Below are 21916 nucleotides of genomic sequence, written 5' to 3' on the forward strand. Positions count from 1 at the left end.
TGCACGCACTAACACCAGCAAACACACACACACACACACATTCACTAACACCAGCAAACACACTTTGATGCTTGTGACACAACTTTGCCTTCTCCTTTTATGTTTTTTTTAATAGTATGTCTTTTAATTAATAGTACAATGTCTTTTTTTTAGATCAGTTGATCTCTGGGCAATAGGCCAGCTACATACAGTAACTAGCTGACCAAACTATTGTTGTTTTTCCTATTTTTGTACTGCTTTTTACTCTGTTTCTCTGTGATTTCCCTGTATTGCACTGCATTTTACTATTTCTTATCATCTTTACTATGTTATTTTACTACTGCACTTTACTGTCTACAGTTTACAATTGCTTGTAATGTATAGTGTACTGTGTTTGGACCCCCGGGAAGACTAGCGGTCGTTTCGGCAGCAGCTAATGAGGATCCTTTTAAATAAACAAAAATAAACCAATAAACCTATTTTCACTGATACAGCATCTACTGCTATAGCCTCACACGGTCGCACCTATTAGTGATCTGCTTATAATCTCATTCACCACAAATGAACAAATACCATATTTCCTTGTTAGCCCGATGTGTGGACAGTAGCAGAGAATGGGAGAGGATAACACTCATTTGTATTTGAAGTTAACTATACTGATTGATAGCCGTCTTGATATTCCAACAAGCTGACTTGAAGACACTGAGGGAGGTTGTTAGTCTGTGCAGATCACAATCAGCCATTAAACTATGACATTGGTAAATTACTATCAGAGGCATGTTACCTGTTTTGAACTCTCCTTTGTTGATGTATGTATGTATCAACCTGCTTTGAACACATGTTGGAAAGGATGCAAGTGTCATAACACGAATTGATGCCCAAACAACTAGTCCCAGCTACAAGAAAATAACTAGTGACAACGACCCCATCTGGTGGCAATTAAAGTCCCTACATGATCATAACATTATTATTAACGTTCAGTAGAGGTTCTGATATTCATGGTATTCCCATGATGTCACAAGCATTTTCCTACCAATATGGTGCTACAATACACCCAGCTCATTGGCTGTTTGTGTCGTTTGATTACCCGTTATTTTCCTACCAAGATGGCCGCAAATTCAACGAATTTGGTGTACGTTTCTTCATTATTAGATGTCCTACAATGTGTGGGAAAATAGATTTAGGCGCATATAGATCTAAAGTCACGGGTGTAAGGCTATTTATTTATACAGTATATGGTGTAAGTAAGTATTAAAAGTATTTATTTTCGCTCAATAGAAAAAAACAAACAAACAAGTAGACTCATGCGAGTCTTCTTATAAACAAGAGTTTATTCTCACATGATAGAGCCAGAGCCACAGTGCCCTCTAGTGGACTAGATGAGTCATTAAGATGAAGTATTTATTTTGCAGAAACGATTACTGTTGTAAAATTAAAGTACGGCCTCTTGTGGTACTGCTAAATTGTCATTTGCTTGAGAGGGCCACTTATATACTACAGAGGCTAAAAATAAAGCACAGAGCAGAGCGCTCCAAAGGAAAGGAGGGCGTCTGCCTGCGTATCACGCCCCATTCCGCCCCGCTCACAGTAGGCTACCTCCTCCTTCTGTGAGAGTCCTGACCGATGTGACGTCCTGTGTTTCAGTCAGAAGCTCCAGGCGAGTCATCGAGATGGCTGCGTTCCTGCGAGCCCGTAAATATGTTCGTTGTGTTGTACGTTTCTCTGACCGTGAACTGTAAAATCTAGTTTTTGCTCGTTTGTGGAGAAGCAGAGAAGACCGACATGCAAGATATCATGGTTGGTCACCGATCTTTTTGCATGTATTATTTATGCAGAAATGTGTGTTTTAGAACTTGCTAGCTAGCGTTAGCTAACATCACCTGCATAGCAATGACTTATTTACATTTAGTGCAGTTTGCTTTGCTTGGCATGTCTCCTTCGCTGCCCCGTGTTTAATGGGGGTTAGCTAACCGCTAAGTCACATAGTTTGTGTTTTGGGTTAACGCTAACTCAGTTACTATGGCAGTTATTATGGCATGCTACATGATACTGCAGAGCCATTCTATTTTGATACCAAATAAGTACAGTAGTTAGCGTTAGCTGATGTTTACATCTGTGAGATAGCGTTACGTTCGTGTGCTATGTCCCGACATTGGGAATAATGTCACTGGCAATTATGTGGATTGAGTTGCAGAGTTTTGGCAAATATGACATATTAGATAATCTGGGGCAATCTGGCCTTTGAGTGGAATGGGCGTGGCTTATTAAAGCCTTGTGTTTTCCTCTTGCTTGACGACCACGGGCCACGTCACAGGAACATCACTATTAAAGGGCCTTTTTCACAGCAGGCATTTTGTGTCTAAAAGGCAGAGTAAACACAGGTGCAAGCAAAACATTAATGTGGGCCCCAGCACTGGAACACCTAAATGGACTGGACGTTTGAAGCCCTCATTCATGTTTTGGTTGCACCTGAGTTTACCATGTCTTTTAGACAACAACAAAACAGTCTACTATGAAAAAGGTCAATCATATTCCCTTGAGAATCCACTTTTGCCTGTTAACCTTTTGGAGGAATTGTGTGAGACACCTATGGACACATCCCATTCTCCATGGATGGCAGTGAATCAAGTCTGGAATGTAAACAATGGTTTGGAAATTGTTATAATTTCATCTGTGTATAGTGTTGCCTAGCAGGGAGGACATATAGCTTGTTTGCAACCACGTGATTGGATGCACATGCCTGATATATCGGTATCGGCCGATGTTAGTCTTTTTTTAACATATCGGCATCGGTCCGATGTTGCGATATTAATATCGGTTATCGGCATCAGCTAAAATGTTCACATTGAGAGGAAACAATGCGGTAAATCTATGATTTATGGGGTTTTCCAAATGTTTTGGAAATAAAGAAATACATAACTTTTTAAAATTCACAGTGTTTACATGTGTTTTTCAGAATGTACAAAATGTGCTTATCATAGAAACTTGTTTTTATACAGATCATAGCGACATTGGTCAATATCGGTTATCGATCATAACAGCAATGCTAGTAGTGTTAATATCGGTATCGGCCAAAATGTTCATATCGGTGCAACACTACGTACGTACGTGATTCCGATGACATCGCTGGGGGGCAGCTCCCCCAGAGCTACTATGGACAATGGAGGAAAGCGAGTATGCGAGAGGTTGGATGCCGCTCCACGCTGCAGGTATCGCCAGAAGATTACAAAACATATAGGATAATATGATCCATATGCAATGAAGAGAAGCCATTTTTCCAGCAACTTGTCCGATTTTGCTAGTGCTTTCCTATCGCCTCCTAGTATGTACCCTGCTGCTAGTTGCCCCCCAGCATTATCACGTGGTTTGCTAACAGGTCAATGGTCTCGCCCCTTGACGTGGCGTCACCTGAAAACAAGCTATTTACTTAACATGGCCAACTTCCTGCCAGCCATTGCACAATAGGCCTATTTCACAAACATGGCGGCGGCCCCACAGTGTAGGAATGTAGCCAGGGGCAAGTGCAAAAATGCCCCCAAGAAATCTCAGAATGCCCCCAAAAACCATGATCCAGGGCCAAAAATTGACCTGCAAGATTTCTATCATTTTCTTTTCATTCAATTAATTTAATTTTCATCTCTAATACACACTCAGCACCTGCAAGCTGGTTTCCAGAAGAAGACGAAGAACACACTCTCACAAACAATGCACTGTTGTCCACACTATGCTTTAGCAACTTATGCAGTAATTACTTTTTGAAGTGCCCCAAAATTGTGAAAATGCCCACATTTTTTAGACCGTGTGGGGGCAAAATTTGCCCCCAAAATATTGTTTAAATTTCCTACACTGTATTTCTCCATTCATTCGCCGTGATCCGATAACAATGGCTCAGTGTGAAAGCACTCAGGCATGTAGTGTTGCATTTTATCTTACAGTAGATCATCAAATTTGTTAGCAAGTAGTGGCAACATGCTAATAACGTACATCACTCTGCCAACCGGCTGCTGCAGCAACTCCATTCCATCATCCACCGTTTAATCCACATCACAGCCACTTCTTGCTGTTTGTTTCTGGCGTGGTTTAACGTTCATTTCTCCAGTTATTCTGTTGACAGCCTGCCGTTGTAGATATTGGAGACCTAGGTAGCTAGCTAGCTAGCATATAGCCGTTACCATGGTAACGCCTGCCGCCTCGTCTGTTCTTATGCAAAAATCTTCTTTTTAACTTTTCCTTGGGTAGGAAACCCATGAAATGATAAATAATGCTGTTTCTTCTTTGAATGTGAACAGAAATGCACACTACACGCCTGAGTGCTTTCACACTGAGCCGTTGTTATCGGATCACAGCGAATTAATGGAGAAGTACAGCGAGCGGAGAAGGCGGAAGTGCAAATTAACACCCGCTGGGCCCGCTGCCATGTTTGTGAAATAGCCCTATTAAGACTTTGATCTCAAGCTTCCTGTTAGAATCAATGCCACCACAAAGAGATGATCGTTTAAAGTGCTCCGACGTAAATGCACTCGTGTCAGAGTTAGTTCAATGTGCTGCAGGGTTAGAGAAACGCCAGTTTAGTGCAAGATGTTCTCCAAAGCTTTTGTTTGGAGAGCAAACTTGTCCAGCCGTCACAGGGAGTGGTGTTGATACAACCTGGGCAGAATAAGAGGGAGGCACGCTACTTTCTTGTTGAGTAATATTTCACTACTGACTCCAGCAGGCTGAGGAAAATGCAGATTTCGGCGGTACGGCCGAGGATGAAGATGAAGGTTCAGATGACCCAAACCTTCAAGTAAGATACCCTCGATGGACATCATAAACCAGTGATACTCAACCTGCGGCCCGCGGGGGCCAGATGCGGCGCGCGATAGGGTGCCAAGAGGCCCCCTGGCCTTTTTCTAATTCACTATGAAAACTATCGTTTGACTGAGCTCCAGCTAAATTCTCAAATATCGCCACCTGCTCACCACCCAGGTACTGATATGTACTAACTAACTTAACCTCACTATCCTGTGTGCACAAAATTGTCAGACTAAACTCCGGCTGACACCCCAAATACCTACAATCCGCCACAGAAAAATGTATATTATTAATGTTTGTTTATTAACTGGCCCCTGGTCTCCTGTCATTTTGCAAACGTGGCCCCCGGGCAAAGCAAGTTGAGTATCCCTGTCATAACCCATAATACGTACAGTAGCTGTCCCAAAGTCCCATCAAGATACATGTATGAAAGAAATGTTTGCCTCACGAGGGCAGAATGATACGACTGTTTCAGTCCTAATAAAAGTCTGTACATGGGTTAACCCATTGATACCTGATGCAGCATTTGCTTGTATATCCCTCATTTGTGTGTGTATCCCTTTAAGACCGGTCTTAAAGGGATACACGCACAAATGCTGCATCAGGTATTAATGGGTTGAAGAAGATCTCTGTAAAGTGGCTTAGCTGCTGGCCGCATGCACACGCCAAATCTGGTTTTGACAAGAAAATAATCCTAGTTATTTCTTGGGAGGAGCACCAAACCGGTTGGGTCACATTGCTGTTCTACTCCAGGAGCTCACACCACCTCAACCATGTGTGGTGTCCATCCATTCCATGGATTTTGCTCTTTTGCAATGCCACATCTGTTGTACCTGTATTGTTACGCCTCAAATGTATTTCTACATGTTTGATTGAATATTGACGCAATTGTTTTGTTGATACTAGTGAAACTGATGAAGCCCACAACATTTGTGACTTTGACATTTTGTGGGACGTTTTCATTGATTGGGCAGCTGGAGCTCAATGTGTTCCGAGCTCAGTGGATGTCTGAACTCAAACCAAACTGTGGAGGCAGTGGGCTGACCAAAGGGCTCCGAGCTGCAGATCTCAAAAGGACACAAGACCGCGCCCGGGAGGAGAAGGTAAGCCGAGCCATTATTTCTTCAGACCATCTTCTCACCTTTACTGTAGAGTGACAGCATTTCAGACCATGTTCTTCTCACCTTTAATGTAGAGTGCCAGCATTTCAGACCATGTTCTTCTCACCTTTAATGTAGAGTGCCAGCATTTCAGACCATGTTCTTTTCACCTTTAATGTAGAGATGCCAGCATTTCAGACCATGTTCTTCTCACCTTTACTGTAGAGATGCCAGCATTTCAGACCATGTTCTTCTCACCTTTAATGTAGAGTGCCAGCATTTCAGACCATGTTCTTCTCACCTTTAATGTAGAGTGCCAGCATTTCAGACCATGTTCTTCTCACCTTTAATGTAGAGATGCCAGCATTTCAGACCATGTTCTTCTCACCTTTAATGTAGAGTGACAGCATTTCAGACCATGTTCTACTCACCTTTACTGTAGAGTGACAGCATTTCAGACCATGTTCTTCTCACCTTTACTGTAGAGTGACAGCATTTCAGACCATGTTCTTCTCACCTTTACTGTAGAGATGCCAGCATTTCAGACCATGTTCTTCTCACCTTTACTGTAGAGTGACAGCATTTCAGACCATGTTCTTCTCACCTTTACTGTAGAGTGACAGCATTTCAGACCATGTTCTACTCACCTTTAATGTAGAGTGACAGCATTTCAGACCATGTTCTTCTCACCTTTACTGTAGAGTGACAGCATTTCAGACCATGTTCTTCTCACCTTTACTGTAGAGATGCCAGCATTTCAGACCATGTTCTTCTCACCTTTACTGTAGAGTGACAGCATTTCAGACCATGTTCTTCTCACCTTTAATGTAGAGTGACAGCATTTCAGACCATGTTCTTCTCACCTTTAATGTAGAGAGCCAGCATTTCAGACCATGTTCTTCTCACCTTTAATGTAGAGTGACAGCATTTCAGACCATGTTCTTCTCACCTTTAATGTAGAGTGCCAGCATTTCAGACCATGTTCTTCTCACCTTTACTGTAGAGATGCCAGCATTTCAGACCATGTTCTTCTCACCTTTACTGTAGAGTGCCAGCATTTCAGACCATGTTCTTCTCACCTTTAATGTAGAGATGCCAGCATTTCAGACCATGTTCTTCTCACCTTTACTGTAGAGTGCCAGCATTTCAGACCATGTTCTTCTCACCTTTACTGTAGAGTGCCAGCATTCAACTTGACAACATCACAACACTGTTATATTGCTGACATTAGTCATCTTATCTCAGGCCACAGAGCTCTTCTTGAAAGCTGTAGATGAAGAGCAGAGTGGCGCTGTCTATGAAGGTATGTTTGTCTATGAAGGTATGTTTGTCTATGAAGGTATGTTTGTCTATGAAGGTATGTTTGTCTATGCAGGTATGTTTGTCTATGCAGGTATGTTTGTGGGATGGGGAAGAAAATCACTATTGAAAGGAAGGTTAGAGGTGGCAGGTTAAACACACAGGATAAACAACAAACGGGTTAAACCAGGGATACTCAACTTGCTTTGCCCGGGGGCCACTTTCATGAAATGATAGGAGGCCAGGGGCCAGTTAAAAAACAAACAATATAAATTTTTCTGTCAGCCGGAGTTTAGTCTGACAATGTTGTGCACACTGGATAGTTAGTTATGTTAAAGTCCCTGGAAACCAAAATCCACAAAAACGTTCTAACTACCGTATGTTATTTAGGGTCTTATGTTAGTAATTTTGTGCCTCCGAAATTATTAGACATTACTTTCAACCCAAAGCCTTAAAATCGCCACTTTTCTACAAGATTCTACAAAGTACTTCCTCATTGAAGACAGCAGTGCGCGAGGTGCTAAAACGCAGGAGCTTATGACGTCATAAGCTCTATATAACCTTTGTACACGCGCGCAATCCGCACCCACCTATGGCAAGTCCGTTCTTTGCCCCCAGTGACAGCGCTCCCTCGCTGTCCGTCTCCCTCCCACTCTGTGTGCCGTCTGCCAAGCGCTATGCTTGTGAGATTAGCAAGGTGTCGGGTTTCAGGCCATGTGCTTCTCTCTCTCTCTCTCTCTCTCTCTCTCTCTCTCTCTCTCTCTCTCTCTCTCTCTCTCTCTCTCTCTCTCTCTCTCGGGACTAGTGAGAGAGAGCGAGAGACACACAGGCTGGTGGCTCTCTCTCACACACACACACACACACACACACACACGCACACACACACACACTCGCAAGTGCTGTGTAACTTGATCTCTTTCTCCGTTTCCCTCCCCCCTCTGTCTCGCGCTCTCTCTCTCTCGGAAAACCTGCTGCAGATGGGACACGCCCACACAGTCCGCGGGAGAAATACACTCTAAAAAATAATGATTTTCTCATGAGTTTTGCCAGACTGTCAAACCTAAATTTATATACTTTGCGACGTTCATCATCGTTCAAATTTGGCTGGTGGCTTATTAACATAGGGTCCTGTGATGTGATGAACTCAAAATGCTAAATAATAAAGAAATATTTCTGGTTTCCAGGGACTTTAAGTTAGTTTGGTTAAGTACATACATAAGTGCCTGGGTAGCGAGCAGACGGCGGTATTTGACAATTTAGCTGGAGCTCAGCCAAACTTTATTTCACGTTCGTTTTTATTGTGAATTAGGTTCTAATTCTAATAGACCAGGTCAGGGTACTCAAGTAACCCATTTCCAATGGTTTTACATGGGGAAAACGTTTTGTTTTTCCGTTTCAAACTTTAAAATGAAATAACAAAAAAAGCTTCTGTAATGGTAAAAACAGAGTTGATAATGATCAACAACCAATTAATAAGCAATCAATAATTTTGCCCTCACACTTCAGGGCCGTAGTCTGGCGACCCCTGGCCTAGGCTAATGGGGATCCTAATAAAATAAAATAAACAGCAACCAACATGCAAGAGTCATTCTCCCTGTCAAATATTATAAGAATATAAATAGGATGTTGGCAGAAAATGGAAATGTGCATAATACAAACACCTCTAATCATCAGTGAATATGATTTAATGTGTGTAGTGAGTGAATGTGGAAGCAGTCATTGGCTTTGGCTAATGACCACTGGTATGGATGTGGTGTTTTTTTCTGGATCTGAAACCAAAACAACATTCAGCAGTTGTTTTGCTTGAGCATTTTAATTTGATGTTCTTGTTGAGTTATAATTTGACATGTTTTACTTACAGCAATCAAGTACTATCGAAGGGCAATGCAGCTGGTGCCAGACATTGAGTTTAAAATCAACTACAGCCGCCCTCCTGACACAGATCGAGCTGGGGGAAACTAGTAAGCTATATTATTATTATTATTGTTATTGTTGTTGTTATCGTTTGTTATTTTTTGTCTTGTCTTGTTTATTTATGTAGACCTTTATCACAAGTATGGCCTCAAAAGGCTTTTCACAGCATCGTATACAGTACATGTCATATACAGTACAGTACACACTACATCTTATATGTCTATAGGTTACATATCGCATTTGAGAAACAAGCAGCTTCATAGTACAAGCTAGTCTATGAAGAGACAGTGAGTCGTCAGTGCTTTTCAACTTCATGGCCTCATGTTTGCAGTCAGTTTTCACACTATTCAGTGGTGCAGTCCAGTCTCCTTCTGTGTTTTGTTTTATTTTCTGGGTTGAGAAAGACCAGAAACAGATTGAGAGCCACCATTGGCTAACAAAGTGTCTGAAACTAGTATTACAAAATGGGGGAAAGGGGTAAAAAGCTCTATAGGATGGTGGAGTGCATGTTTGGAAGAGAGTGATACGCTCACCATTTAAAACTGAACCCTGTCTATTTGTTTCTGTAGCATGGCAGATAATGACATTGATGGTGAGATAGAGGACCTGCTTGCCTACTTTGAGCAGCAGCTGGCTCTGGAAGGATCCTCTGGAAAGATCTGTACTCCTGAGCTGGAACTGACTCAGATGCACATTTCAGGTAGAGGGCATTCAGTCATCTTATGACATCCTCAGTTTGGCTGAGCTTTTATTATAATAATAATTATTATTATTATTATTATTCGCCAATGTTTTTTTAATCATTGATTTAGAAATAAAAAAATTAAATAAAAAAATCTCTCATTCGAACTTGGTAAATCTGAATATTTTCTGGTTTCTTGAGTCTTCTATGACAGTAAACTGGGTTGTGGACTGTTGGTCAGGAGGACAAAAGAAGACATTTGATGATGTCGTCATCTTTAGGGCTAAAAAGTGATCAACATTCTTCACCATTTTTGCATTTCTAGACCAAACGACTAATCGTTTAGCTGAGAAAATAATCAACAGATGAATCTCTAATGAAGATAATTGTTAGTTGCAGCCCCACCTTACACTCTTCCTAAATTGTTCTTTTCTTTGCTTGACTGCAGCCTTGCCACCAGAAGTCCTGATGTACATATTTCGTTGGGTTGTGTCGAGCGATCTGGACATGCGAGCCCTGGAGCAGCTCTCTTTAGTGTGCCGTGGGTTCTACATTTGTGCAAGGTCAGCCCACCATCATAAGATACACTAGGCTCTTTCACACACAGATCGCGCAAAAATTGCAGTTTAGGAGTCCCGCAAAGACCGCACCCTGGCCACAGAAATTGCTTTCACACAGAGCCAAGCAGCACGGCCACATTCCCGTGCTGCAGTGTACTTTCAGGTGAAATCCCCTGCTCCCGGATTGAAAGGCGAGCGGAGGGATTTCCTGCTCCTCCTAGCCCAAATGAATATTTTCATAGGTTAGTGTAGCCTAGGCTACTGTATGATGAACGAATTCATTCAACAACAAGACTTCCCTCCTTCTCCTAGTCCGCTGAGCAGGGAGGATAGGTGCACTCGCATGGTGGGCGGGCAGATCGATATGGTGTCCTACTAAAATTGGAACGATACACGACCGCACGCCAGTCTTCTCTGTATCGTTCCAATTGAGTAGGCTATACTAAAATTGGAACGATACATGACTGCCCGCATATCAAACAGCTGCAGTCTGCATAATGTTCGTCGGGGGAATAGTATAGGCTATAAATGCACATGAGTACTTAACGTTAGTAGTTTTTGTAAGGGAATGCACAGAGCTGATTTCGAGAGGGAATATCCTCAGACCAACTCGCCACAGACAGCTATAGCCCTCTGAAGCTTATTATTATATCCGTTAATTGTACGCTACCTACTAATGTCAACATCGTTTGAGCATAAAGCCTAACTGCACGGAGCATACCTCCTGGCGCCCCTGCAGTCATGATTGTATAGGCTACTTTTTTTACATTCACTCCTGCACCTTCTTGATACATGAGGTGATTTCCCCTGTAATTTTTTTATGAATGAGCTGACCATTCGCACCTTTTCCGGCTCGCTGCGACGACGCTTTCAAATGGAGGCGGGTTGCCAGGTAACCCGGCGCTGTTACTACCTACCGTCGCGGGACAAAAGGCGTAAAACAATTGTCCACCAAAGCGCGTTCACAACTTTCACATCGGAGGCGCGAATCCTATTTTCCGTGCATTTTTCGGCTTTCAAGGCCGGTGTGAAAGAGCCTAGTGTTTCCTGCAAGGTCAGCCCCCCATCAGAACAGATACAATGTTTCAGCCCCCCATCAGAACAGATACAATGTTTCAGCCCCCCATCAGAACAGATACAATGTTTCAGCCCCCCATCAGAACAGATACAACGTTTCAGCCCCCCATCAGAACAGATACAACGTTCCAGCCCCCCATCAGAACAGATACAATGTTTCAGCCCCCCATCAGAACAGATACAACGTTTCAGCCCCCCCATCAGAACAGATACAACGTTCCAGCCCCCCATCAGAACAGATACAACGTTCCAGCCCCCCATCAGAACAGATACAATGTTTCAGCCCCCCATCAGAACAGATACAATGTTTCAGCCCCCCATCAGAACAGATACAATGTTTCAACCCCCCATCAGAACAGATACAACGTTCCAGCCCCCCATCAGAACAGATACAACGTTCCAGCCCCCCATCAGAACAGATACAATGTTTCAGCCCCCCATCAGAACAGATACAATGTTTCAGCCCCCCATCAGAACAGATACAATGTTTCAGCCCCCCATCAGAACAGATACAATGTTTCAACCCCCCATCAGAACAGATACAACGTTCCAGCCCCCCATCAGAACAGATACAACGTTCCAGCCCCCCATCAGAACAGATACAATGTTTCAGCCCCCCATCAGAACAGATACAATGTTTCAGCCCCCCATCAGAACAGATACAATGTTTCAGCCCCCCATCAGAACAGATACAACGTTCCAGCCCCCCATCAGAACAGATACAGTGTTTCCTGCTTGTGTGTCTGCAGCTTGCTTTCCTCTTTTGCTTCGTGTTGCTCTGGAAAAGCTTCTCAAAATAGCTGATGTGGGAAAGCTGAGGGGCCAGAATGGGGATTGAAAATAAGAACAAGGTCATTAAAGGAATAGTTCACCCAAAAATTCAAATTGGGTCATCATCTACAGTACTCATCCTCATGCCAAATGAAACACAGGTGAATGTGTTAGTCCATATGTAACACCCAGGGAGGTAACACAGGTGAATGTGTTAGTCCATATGTAACACACAGGGAGGTAACACAGGTGAATGTGTTAGTCCATATGTAACACACAGGGAGGTAACACAGGTGAATGTGTTAGTCCATATGTAACACACAGGGAGGTAACGCAGGTGAATGTGTTAGTCCATATGTAACACACAGGGAGGTAACACAGGTGAATGTGTTAGTCCATAACACACAGGGAGGTAACACAGGTGAATGTGTTAGTCCATATGTAACACCCAGGGAGGTAACACAGGTGAATGTGTTAGTCCATATGTAACACCCAGGGAGGTAACACAGGTGAATGTGTTAGTCCATATGTAACACCCAGGGAGGTAACACAGGTGAATGTGTTAGTCCATATGTAACACACAGGGAGGTAACACAGGTGAATGTGTTAGTCCATATAACACACAGGGAGGTAACACAGGTGAATGTGTTAGTCCATATGTAACACACAGGGAGGTAACACAGGTGAATGTGTTAGTCCATATGTAACACACAGGGAGGTAACACAGGTGAATGTGTTAGTCCATATGTAACACACAGGGAGGTAACACAGGTGAATGTGTTAGTCCATATGTAACACACAGGGAGGTAACACAGGTGAATGTGTTAGTCCATATGTAACACACAGGGAGGTAACACAGGTGAATGTGTTAGTCCATATAACACACAGGGAGGTAACACAGGTGAATGTGTTAGTCCATATGTAACACACAGGGAGGTAACACAGGTGAATGTGTTAGTCCATATGTAACACACAGGGAGGTAACACAGGTGAATGTGTTAGTCCATATGTAACACACAGGGAGGTAACACAGGTGAATGTGTTAGTCCATATAACACACAGGGAGGTAACACAGGTGAATGTGTTAGTCCATATAACACACAGGGAGGTAACACAGGTGAATGTGTTAGTCCATATAACACACAGGGAGGTTGTCAGCACAACTTTGTATAGCAGCCTTCTCCAAAACAGCTGAAGTCAGTGGGGACCAGTTCTTCAGAGTTCCAACACGAAAACAAGCAATCACACTGTCAATAGAAAGACCTGCACGCCATTATGTGTTGCAAGTCAATCAACTGTAGTTCAGATTAGCACTAAATGTAAATATCTCTTTTTGAAACTCTGAAGAGCTGGTCCACTGACTTCAGTTGTTTTGGAGTGCTGCTGGCACACTCCCCCGGGTGGCTTTTCTCCCCCCTGAGGATTCGCCGTGAGCCGGAGGCTGTGTTGCCTGTGGTCACGGCGGGTAAACAGGAGGCTGTCTCCCTATGCGGCTTTCACCTGCGGAGGAGGCGCTGCTGTGGGGTAATTAACCCAGGCCCGCCTTCAAACGTTTCGGATTGATACTCTTGAGCGCCGTTGGCTCGCTTTGACTCGCTCTTCTCCGAGAGGGGACTGCACCTGCTTCACTTGACCAAATAGGAGCCTTCTACCCCAAGATCAACGAGTCATCTCTCTCATCTGCAAAAGCACCTGGAGAGGACTTCTATGTATCAGTGAGTCCTGTCTGGATAAGCGTTTTCAGCTGCGACCAGCAGCTAAAAAAGCCACCCTGCAGCGGGCACAGTTTTCACCCTGGGAGGCTGAGATTGAGCATAGAGGTCAAATGTGTGTGTGAAGGTGTACGTTTGTGCTCGTGCCAATTGACTAAAAGGGGTGCGGGGGGGGGGGGGGCAGGATGGCAGAGATGTGTGAGAGAGAAGGTGTTCATGCCATTTGGCTAAGGGGAAGGGGGGGGGATTTCGAAATGCAGGGTTGCAGAGTAGGGTGGGCTGCCTCTACCGTCTACATTTGCGCCTGTTTCTACGCAGGCCATGCCTTGGCAGTGCTGCTGTACTTTTAAAACCAAAATGTCCAATGAAATGCATTCATTCATTCAACCTTCCTGTGTGGACACACTTCACCTGTGTTTCAACTGCCATGACGGGGGAGTAGAGGATGACACATTTATTTATTTATTTTGGAACAGTTCCATTAAATAATCCAAAAAGGTTCATAGTGTCTATAATTTACTTAGATCGTTAGGTTTTCTTCTATATCAGACGAAATGACAGCGGGGGGCGTGGTCGTCCTGTCAAATCTGACAGGACGACCACGCCTCTGTAAACAACATCAGCTGTTTAAGACACGTCACACACCATCTAGTGACACCTCTGATGAAGACGGAAGTTTTGCCGTCGAAACATGTCAGGTAGGAATGAAAAACCTGTGTCTGATATAGAAGAAAACCTAACGATCTAAGTTCCATGAAATGCTGTTTTTCTTTCAAAATGATCTTGAACGCTCACTGCACATCTGCACATTGCTGTAGAACCAGTAGAGTAATTAAAAGCAAGCACACAGGCCCAGATGACACTCGGCTTCAGTCAATCTGAAAATGTGCCTGTTGATTTGTCTTAAGGGAACCAGAGCTTTGGCGTTCCGCCTGCTTAAGAGTGTGGGGACGCAACTGCACCAAGCTGGTACCTTTCACCTCCTGGAGGGAGATGTTTCTGGAGAGGCCTCGTGTCCGTTTCGATGGTAAACAAGCATATAAGAAACTGCAAATCTTTCAGAAACTACATAGTGTTTCCAATAATAACTACCATGCACAATACCTCTGCCAGGGTCCTAACTAGGGACAGAACACATTACAGCTGTTTTACATGAGTTACCCTGGCTCCCTGTGTCTTTTACAATCCATGTTTAAGTCCTTCATGTTATGTCCTCTCACGTACTCTTAGGACATGTTTAAGTCCTTCATGTTATGTCCCCTCACGTACTCTTAGGTCATGTTTAAGTCCTTCATGTTATGTCCCCTCACGTACTCTTAGGCCATGTTTAAGTCCTTCATGTTATGTCCTCTCACGCACTCTTAGGCCATGTTTAAGTCCTTCATGTTATGTCCTCTCACGCACTCTTAGGCCATGTTTAAGTCCTTCATGTTATGTCCTCTCACGTACTCTTAGGCCATGTTTAAGTCCTTCATGTTATGTCCTCTCACGCACTCTTAGGTCATGTTTAAGTCCTTCATGTTATGTCCCCTCACGTACTCTTAGGTCATGTTTAAGTCCTTCATGTTATGTCCCCTCACGTACTCTTAGGCCATGTTTAAGTCCTTCATGTTATGTCCTCTCACGTACTCTTAGGCCATTTTTAAGTCCTTCATGTTATGTCCTCTCACGTACTCTTAGGCCATGTTTAAGTCCTTCATGTTATGTCCTCTCACGTACTCTTAGGCCATGTTTAAGTCCTTCATGTTATGTCCTCTCACGTACTCTTAGGCCATGTTTAAGTCCTTCATGTTATGTCCCCTCACGTACTCTTAGGCCATGTTTAAGTCCTTCATGTTATGTCCTCTCACGTACTCTTAGGCCATGTTTAAGTCCTTCATGTTATGTCCTCTCACGTACTCTTAGGCCATGTTTAAGTCCTTCATGTTATGTCCCCTCACGTACTCTTAGGCCATGTTTAAGTCCTTCATGTTATGTCCCCTCACGTACTCTTAGGTCATGTTTAAGTCCTTCATGTTATGTCCTCTAACGTACCCTTAGGCCATGTTTAAGTCCTTCATGTTATGTCCTCTCACGTACTCTTAGGTCATGTTTAAGTCCTTCATGTTATGTCCTCTCACGTACTCTTAGGCCATGTTTAAGTCCTTCATGTTATGTCCCCTCACGTACTCTTAGGCCATGTTTAAGTCCTTCATGTTATGTCCTCTCACGTACTCTTAAGTAATTTGCAGTATGCCTTCTAAATGTCCCAAAGGTTGCCACAAAAAAACCTGTTTCCTAGGCAGTGGACATTTTCTAAAATACACTTTAAAAACATTTTTAATCTATCTTTTAATTTAAATTAACACTTCCTTTTTTGCATACTTTTTTCCTCTTTATTTTCCTTGTTTATGTTTGTCTTTACTCTGTAAAGCACTTTGAGTTACATTTGTATGAAACATGCTTCATAAAGTTATTGTTATATTATGCTATTATTCTGTGCATAAGCGATGAGAATGTTGCAATGCAAGTTTAGCCTGTGTTTCTGGCAGGTGTCTATATCAGCAAAACTGCATACATTCGTCAAGGAGAGGAATCCCTGGATGGGTTTTACAGGGCGTGGCATCAGGTTGAATTCTACAGGTAAATGTTTGACTGTCACTGTGACTCTCATTACTTTAGACTGAAACTCTATAGAAATCAGAGGTAAATGGTGTCATTTGTATCACAGGTACCTTCGTTTCTTCCCTGATGGTCAAGTCATGATGCTGACCACACCTGATGACCCGTTGTCGATTGTTCCTCGCTTGCGTAGTAGGAGCACCAGGTACCCTTTGCTGTTTTCTACACCAGTGGTTTTCAAACTTTCTCACATCAAGAACCCCTAAACTGACTAAAATGAGACCACAGAGCCCCATTTGTTAAGATTTTGTCCCAGGGTCCCCCATCTGATACGATTTGAGCTTTTAGATGTTTTTTTAACCGAAAGTGTATGAAACCCATGACCAAAATAGTCATACATTCTGTCATTGTGTTACTTATGGATGCAATTATAATGAAAATGAATGATTCCCTTTTTTGCTGGGGACCCCCTGAAACCCACTCAGGGACCCCTGGGGGTTCCCCGGACCCCGCCTTGAAAAACCCCTGTTCTACACCATCCGTTTGAATGGAAGTGATGCTGTCAGACTTTTCAGCGAGGCAAGTGGCAAACGTTTTCTCACGTGATGGATGTATTTTCTTTTCTTTCTACTCACAGAATCGATTGTGTTCTGCGCGGTCATTACCGTCTGTCACAGGAGACGGACAATCAAACCAAAGTTTTCGTTGTCGTCTGCAAAGGAAAGGAAGAGGTGAATACGAGTCTGACGAGTTAGTGGGATGAGGTGAAAATGTGGGATGGATATTTCTACTTGACCTGGATCCCTACAGGTTGAATCTGGTCTCGGTTATTTACTGCAAAAGCTGAACCGACATTTCAACCATCCGCCTCACAGAATTTGCATAATCATAGCAGACCAGTGTTGGGGGTAACTCCTTACAAAAGTAACATTACATGCAATATATTACTTTTGGCAGTAACTCAGTAATATAACTTATTACTTATAGGATTTCAGTAATATTAATACTAGTTACTTTGTCAAGTAAATCAAGTTATAAATTGAGTTTTTTTTTTTTTTTTTAATCAAAGCACATTTAAATCATTCAGCTTGAACCTGATATTTAGTGTGGCTATAACAAAAGTACCAACTTCTTTTTTGTTACTGCAATATTATTAGTGAAATTGAGATCAATTTGTTACACTGCTCCTTAGTGGAAAAAGAAATACCATCGACATGTTACCGAGTAACTCATTGACACACTCACCCACGAAACGCTTTTAAATGACACCTTCAAACAATAGTTCAAATGTCCCTAACTAGCCCCGTTTATGGCTCCGCCCGTTAACTGCAGTGTATCTTCACAGAAGGGGGCGGAGATTCCAAGGAACAGGTTCTGCAGGTGGAACCCAACACCGGAAGCTGAGCACAGCTTCCACGTGGGACTGCAGTTGTCCTCTGGGGGGCGTCAGCGCTTCAGTAAGCTGGTTTGGATCCACCACTCCTGCCACATCATTTACAGGTATGGGGGGGTTTGACAAAAAAAAAAAAAAAACACGATTTCAGACGGACAAGCCCGTCTTTATTGTCACACGATTACACATCAACACATGCACGGACGGCCACAAACACACACATGCTGACGGTGGCCGGTGAAATTTGTCCTCTGCATTTAACCCATCCTGGCTTGTCCTTTCCTCCGGGGGGGCAGGCCAGGAGCAGTGGTCGCTTTCTCGTACAGCGCCCGGGGACCAACTTCGGATGTTGTCGTCACTGGTCGGATGACGACGACGATCTGATCTTCTGCATGTTTTTAGTGGGGGGGGTTATATACGGAGGAACCCCCCTGGGGGAGCACGGGGAGAACATGCAAACGCCACACAGACAGAAAGGCCCTTACGATGAGATACCCCACCTGGGCAGTAGGCACTGAAGATATGGGGGGGAACACAACCACAGCGCCCACAGTGTCCCAGGCGAGAATCGAACTCAGGACCTTCTGACTGCGAGGCGACAGCTCTACCACTGAGCCACCGTGCCCCTATTATTATTATTGTGACTATTGTGGCATTGAGTTGAATTCTCTACCAGCAGCCACTGGAAGTACGTTTACATGGATGGCAATAATTTGGTTTGAACCCAGTTAACCCATTGATACCTGATGCAGCATTTGTGTGCGTATCCCTTTAAGACACGGTTTGCGGTCTTAAAGGGATACACACACAAATGAGGGATATACACGCAAATGCTGCATCAGGTATCCATGGGTTAAGACAGTGATCCTCACTATTTCTTCGATGAGAGCCGCACTGGCAGGACAAAGTCAATAGGAGAGCCACTTTTACCGCAAAACACCAAAAGCCACCCCAACCAAGCACATCTGCCTACCATTTTTTTGTTTTATTGTTTTCCACACACACACACACACACACACACACACACACACACTCGAAACGTACCCCGACCGCAACGGTGGGGGCCGTCGCTGGCGACGCTGAAGTTTTAGCTAACCTGTTCACATCTATGTTCGCAATGGCATCCCAAGTATCATCATACTATTATGTGATGCGATGCGAACAGTTGTATTATGGGATGTGCGTTTCCCAGCCAACGACACACGTTGACACGTTTTGGAACAGCGCTGCACGCTGGCACAATACTCCTAAAAGCAAAATGCTTATTGTTTTGAATGATTTGGCACCGTCTATTACTGTCAACACCAGTATTGTTGTATTGTAATAATATGCCTTAAAGGTTTATTGAAATTTTGGGGAGAGCAGGGGGGAAAAAATATTTTTAAAAAATCAAAAAAAAAATCTATATATATATATATATTTTTTTTTTTGTGCAATTTCTTAGAGCCGCCATCGTCTCGCGAGCCGCGCAATGAGGAACTAGGGGTTAAGACAATACTTTGAATAAGACACTGCCATGTAACCAGCATTTTCTGATGACCTTAACCCGAATAAGGTCGTAGTCGGAGTAAGAAATAGTCCAATTAAGACGTGGAGTATTCCGATCTTAGTCGCATAACTCGCATTATTGAAGTGCATTGTAGACGGGTATAGATGGTTTTCCCCGAATTGTGTTACTAGGGAACAGTTTGAAACCTAGCTTATTTCCTGTCAATTATTGTATTGGCAAACACTGCAACAGGAAGTAAAGCTGGGGGGAAGTTAGTCCTTTAGCGGCCACACTTTTCGCCCTAGGAGACTGAAATTTGGCACGGACATCAAGTGTGTGTGTATAAAGGCGTGTGTTTGTGTTCATGCCAATTGGCCAAAAGGGGGGCAAATTCTGAAATTGCTATTGCTTAATTAGCACGAATAGTGGGATTATTGCAATCCATGTAAACGTAGTCAGTGAAAGGATGTTTTTGCACAACACAGTTTTCCAAAGAGAGTGTCATAGTGGCTTGTTTCATAGACTGTATAAAGATTGTTACAAGATTTTAATCCATTAACACGTTAATTGCCAAGAACGAGTTGAGTCGTCAAACACAATCCAGCTGTTCACTGCCAACGACGAGTTGAGTCGTCAAAAAAATGATTTTTTTTTTTTTGACCGTGGGATGTGCATCTAACCCTTTTACATCTCTTATATAATTATTGGAGCCACCGAACGTTTACAACCCATTCCACCGACCCACTAAGTGGCAACAGTGCTCTCCTGACTAGAGGAAGGCAAGCATTTTTTTAACTTGTCACGCCATTCTCACCCCAGCCATTCTCATGAAAATGGCTGGGGGAAAACGCTGTCGTTTTCGCGCTGATTGCTGGCGATGCGGGATTGCAAATTTACATAAGAGATTACAGGTGGAACACACTTTGAAACACGCAGCATAAATATGACCAGAATCGCAAAAGCTTCTCTCAACCAAAACTCCAAGAAGCGAGCGAGTCCATGCCGACTTCCTCAAACAGCGGCCGCGCAGCCACAGGCACAGGACAGCAGCAAAGCACTGTCAGACTGGTGACAAGCTTGTGACGGCCGCTGCAGCCAAGAAGAACGCCCACGGAGGGAGGAGTTGAAGCAACTCTCCCTCTCGCTCTCTCCCTCTCTCTCTCTCTCTCTCGCTCTCTCTCCCTCCCTCCCTCTCTCTCTCTCTCTCTCTCTCTCCCTCTCCCCCTCTCACTAGGATTAAACCTAGTGCGTCTCCCTCCCGAGAGGGAGGGAGAGAGAGAGAGAGAGAGAGAGCGAGAGGGGGAGGGAGAGAGAGAGAGAGAGAGCCAAAAATGAATGGTTAAAGTGACTGTTCTATCGAATTTCACAAAAAGCCGTTTATCTCTGAATATTTTTTCTGACGCTAAAACCATGCTGTATTCAACTGCTAATGCTTACATAACTACTAACTCTACAAACTAACTCTTTTAGACAGAGAAAGTACACATTCTATTAGTACTTTTGAGATATTGTATGTTCACAAACTCCAAGCAGAAAAGAATCCTCGGCTCTTGTAAAATGAGCCACAATCCTTAAAAAACGGCTTGGCAGAAGCTACCTACAGCAAGAAAAAAACGGCTGGCAGTCAATGTGTTAAAAATAAAAAATACCAATTTTGCTTTCAGATCAACTGGAGAAACCATCGTCACTGCATTTGAGCTGGACACAATGTACACACCCTTCTTCTTTGCACGTGTGAAGAGCTATACTGCGTTCTCTGAGCGGCCGCTCTGAGCAGAGGCTCCTATAGAAATACTACTGACGTCTGGAGACCACAACACCAACCACAACATGCATCCTTCTCTCGTCTGTTAGGTTTGTGCTAATAATAAATGAGTCTTAGTGTTTCCTACATTTTGTGATGATGATCACACAAGCATGTTGCGTTTCAGGTTTACAATAGAAAATATTACCACATATTTTTCCGATTTCAGAAACTATACACCGTAATGTTCACATGTTTTCTCACCTATTCCTAAAAACGAATGTTCACAACTATTTTTGTTTCTTGGTGCGCTTTCTCCCACAAATAAATGGTGATGGTGGTGGACAGAATGTGCTTTTCCTTTGTGATTTATTTCTGTTTTGATTTAACTGAATTCTCCAATGTGATCTAGCCCAAATGCTATGTAGCAGAGCATCTGGGTAAAGCTTAAAACATTTTGTGAAGGAGTAAGATACCGGTTTTATATTAGTGATGTGTAACCAAGCACAGTATAATTCTCTTGATACATGTATTTTTTTTTTTTTACTGTTTTCAGTATAATCATCTCTAATACCTAGAGCAGAAGTAACATACCACACTGAAATGAAAGTGATAGAGAGATGCCATTATACAACCTCAGTCAAAATCCATTGCAGATATGATTTCATAATTCTAAATCAATGAGTATAATCCACCAATGACATTTTCCAGGAATAGGGCACCGACGGATCAAACAGGATTTGCAGGGGGGGAAATAACTTCCTGTCAAATGAAAGTCGTATTGGATTATAGACTAAAAAT

The 21916-nt window shown here is 43.2% G+C and overlaps 1 protein-coding gene across 4 annotated transcripts; it reads left to right on the plus strand.

Annotated features, from left to right (window-relative positions):
* The first annotated feature begins 1635 nt into the window (after positions 1-1635).
* fbxo9 (F-box protein 9) lies at positions 1636-21455 on the plus strand. Of its 4 annotated transcripts, none has more exons than XM_083658013.1 (13): positions 1636-1776; positions 4691-4765; positions 5748-5876; positions 7119-7176; positions 9034-9133; positions 9656-9786; positions 10217-10331; positions 14797-14915; positions 16420-16510; positions 16599-16694; positions 17127-17220; positions 17835-17989; positions 21036-21455. In XM_083658013.1, exons 1-13 carry the CDS (start codon positions 1762-1764, stop codon positions 21142-21144), a joined length of 1287 nt encoding a protein of 428 aa, XP_083514139.1. In that variant the 5' UTR covers positions 1636-1761; the 3' UTR covers positions 21145-21455. The 4 variants fall into 4 exon arrangements, with proteins under 4 accessions (XP_083514139.1, XP_083514142.1, XP_083514140.1 ...); XM_083658014.1 differs by having other exon boundaries at positions 1645-1776; positions 4694-4765; XM_083658015.1 differs by having other exon boundaries at positions 1650-1780; positions 4694-4765.
* Positions 21456-21916: the final 461 nt, after the last annotated feature.

Source organism: Poromitra crassiceps, assembly GCF_964638095.1.
Source record: "Poromitra crassiceps genome assembly, chromosome: 22".
Taxonomy (NCBI): Eukaryota; Metazoa; Chordata; class Actinopteri; order Beryciformes; family Melamphaidae; genus Poromitra; species Poromitra crassiceps.

Coding starts and splice junctions, on each gene's coding strand:
- fbxo9 (XM_083658013.1), top strand. Junction 9,787..10,216: donor GACTCAGATGCACATTTCAG/GTAGAGGGCATT, acceptor GCTTGACTGCAG/CCTTGCCACCAGAAGTCCTG. Junction 16,695..17,126: donor TTGCGTAGTAGGAGCACCAG/GTACCCTTTGCT, acceptor TTCTACTCACAG/AATCGATTGTGTTCTGCGCG.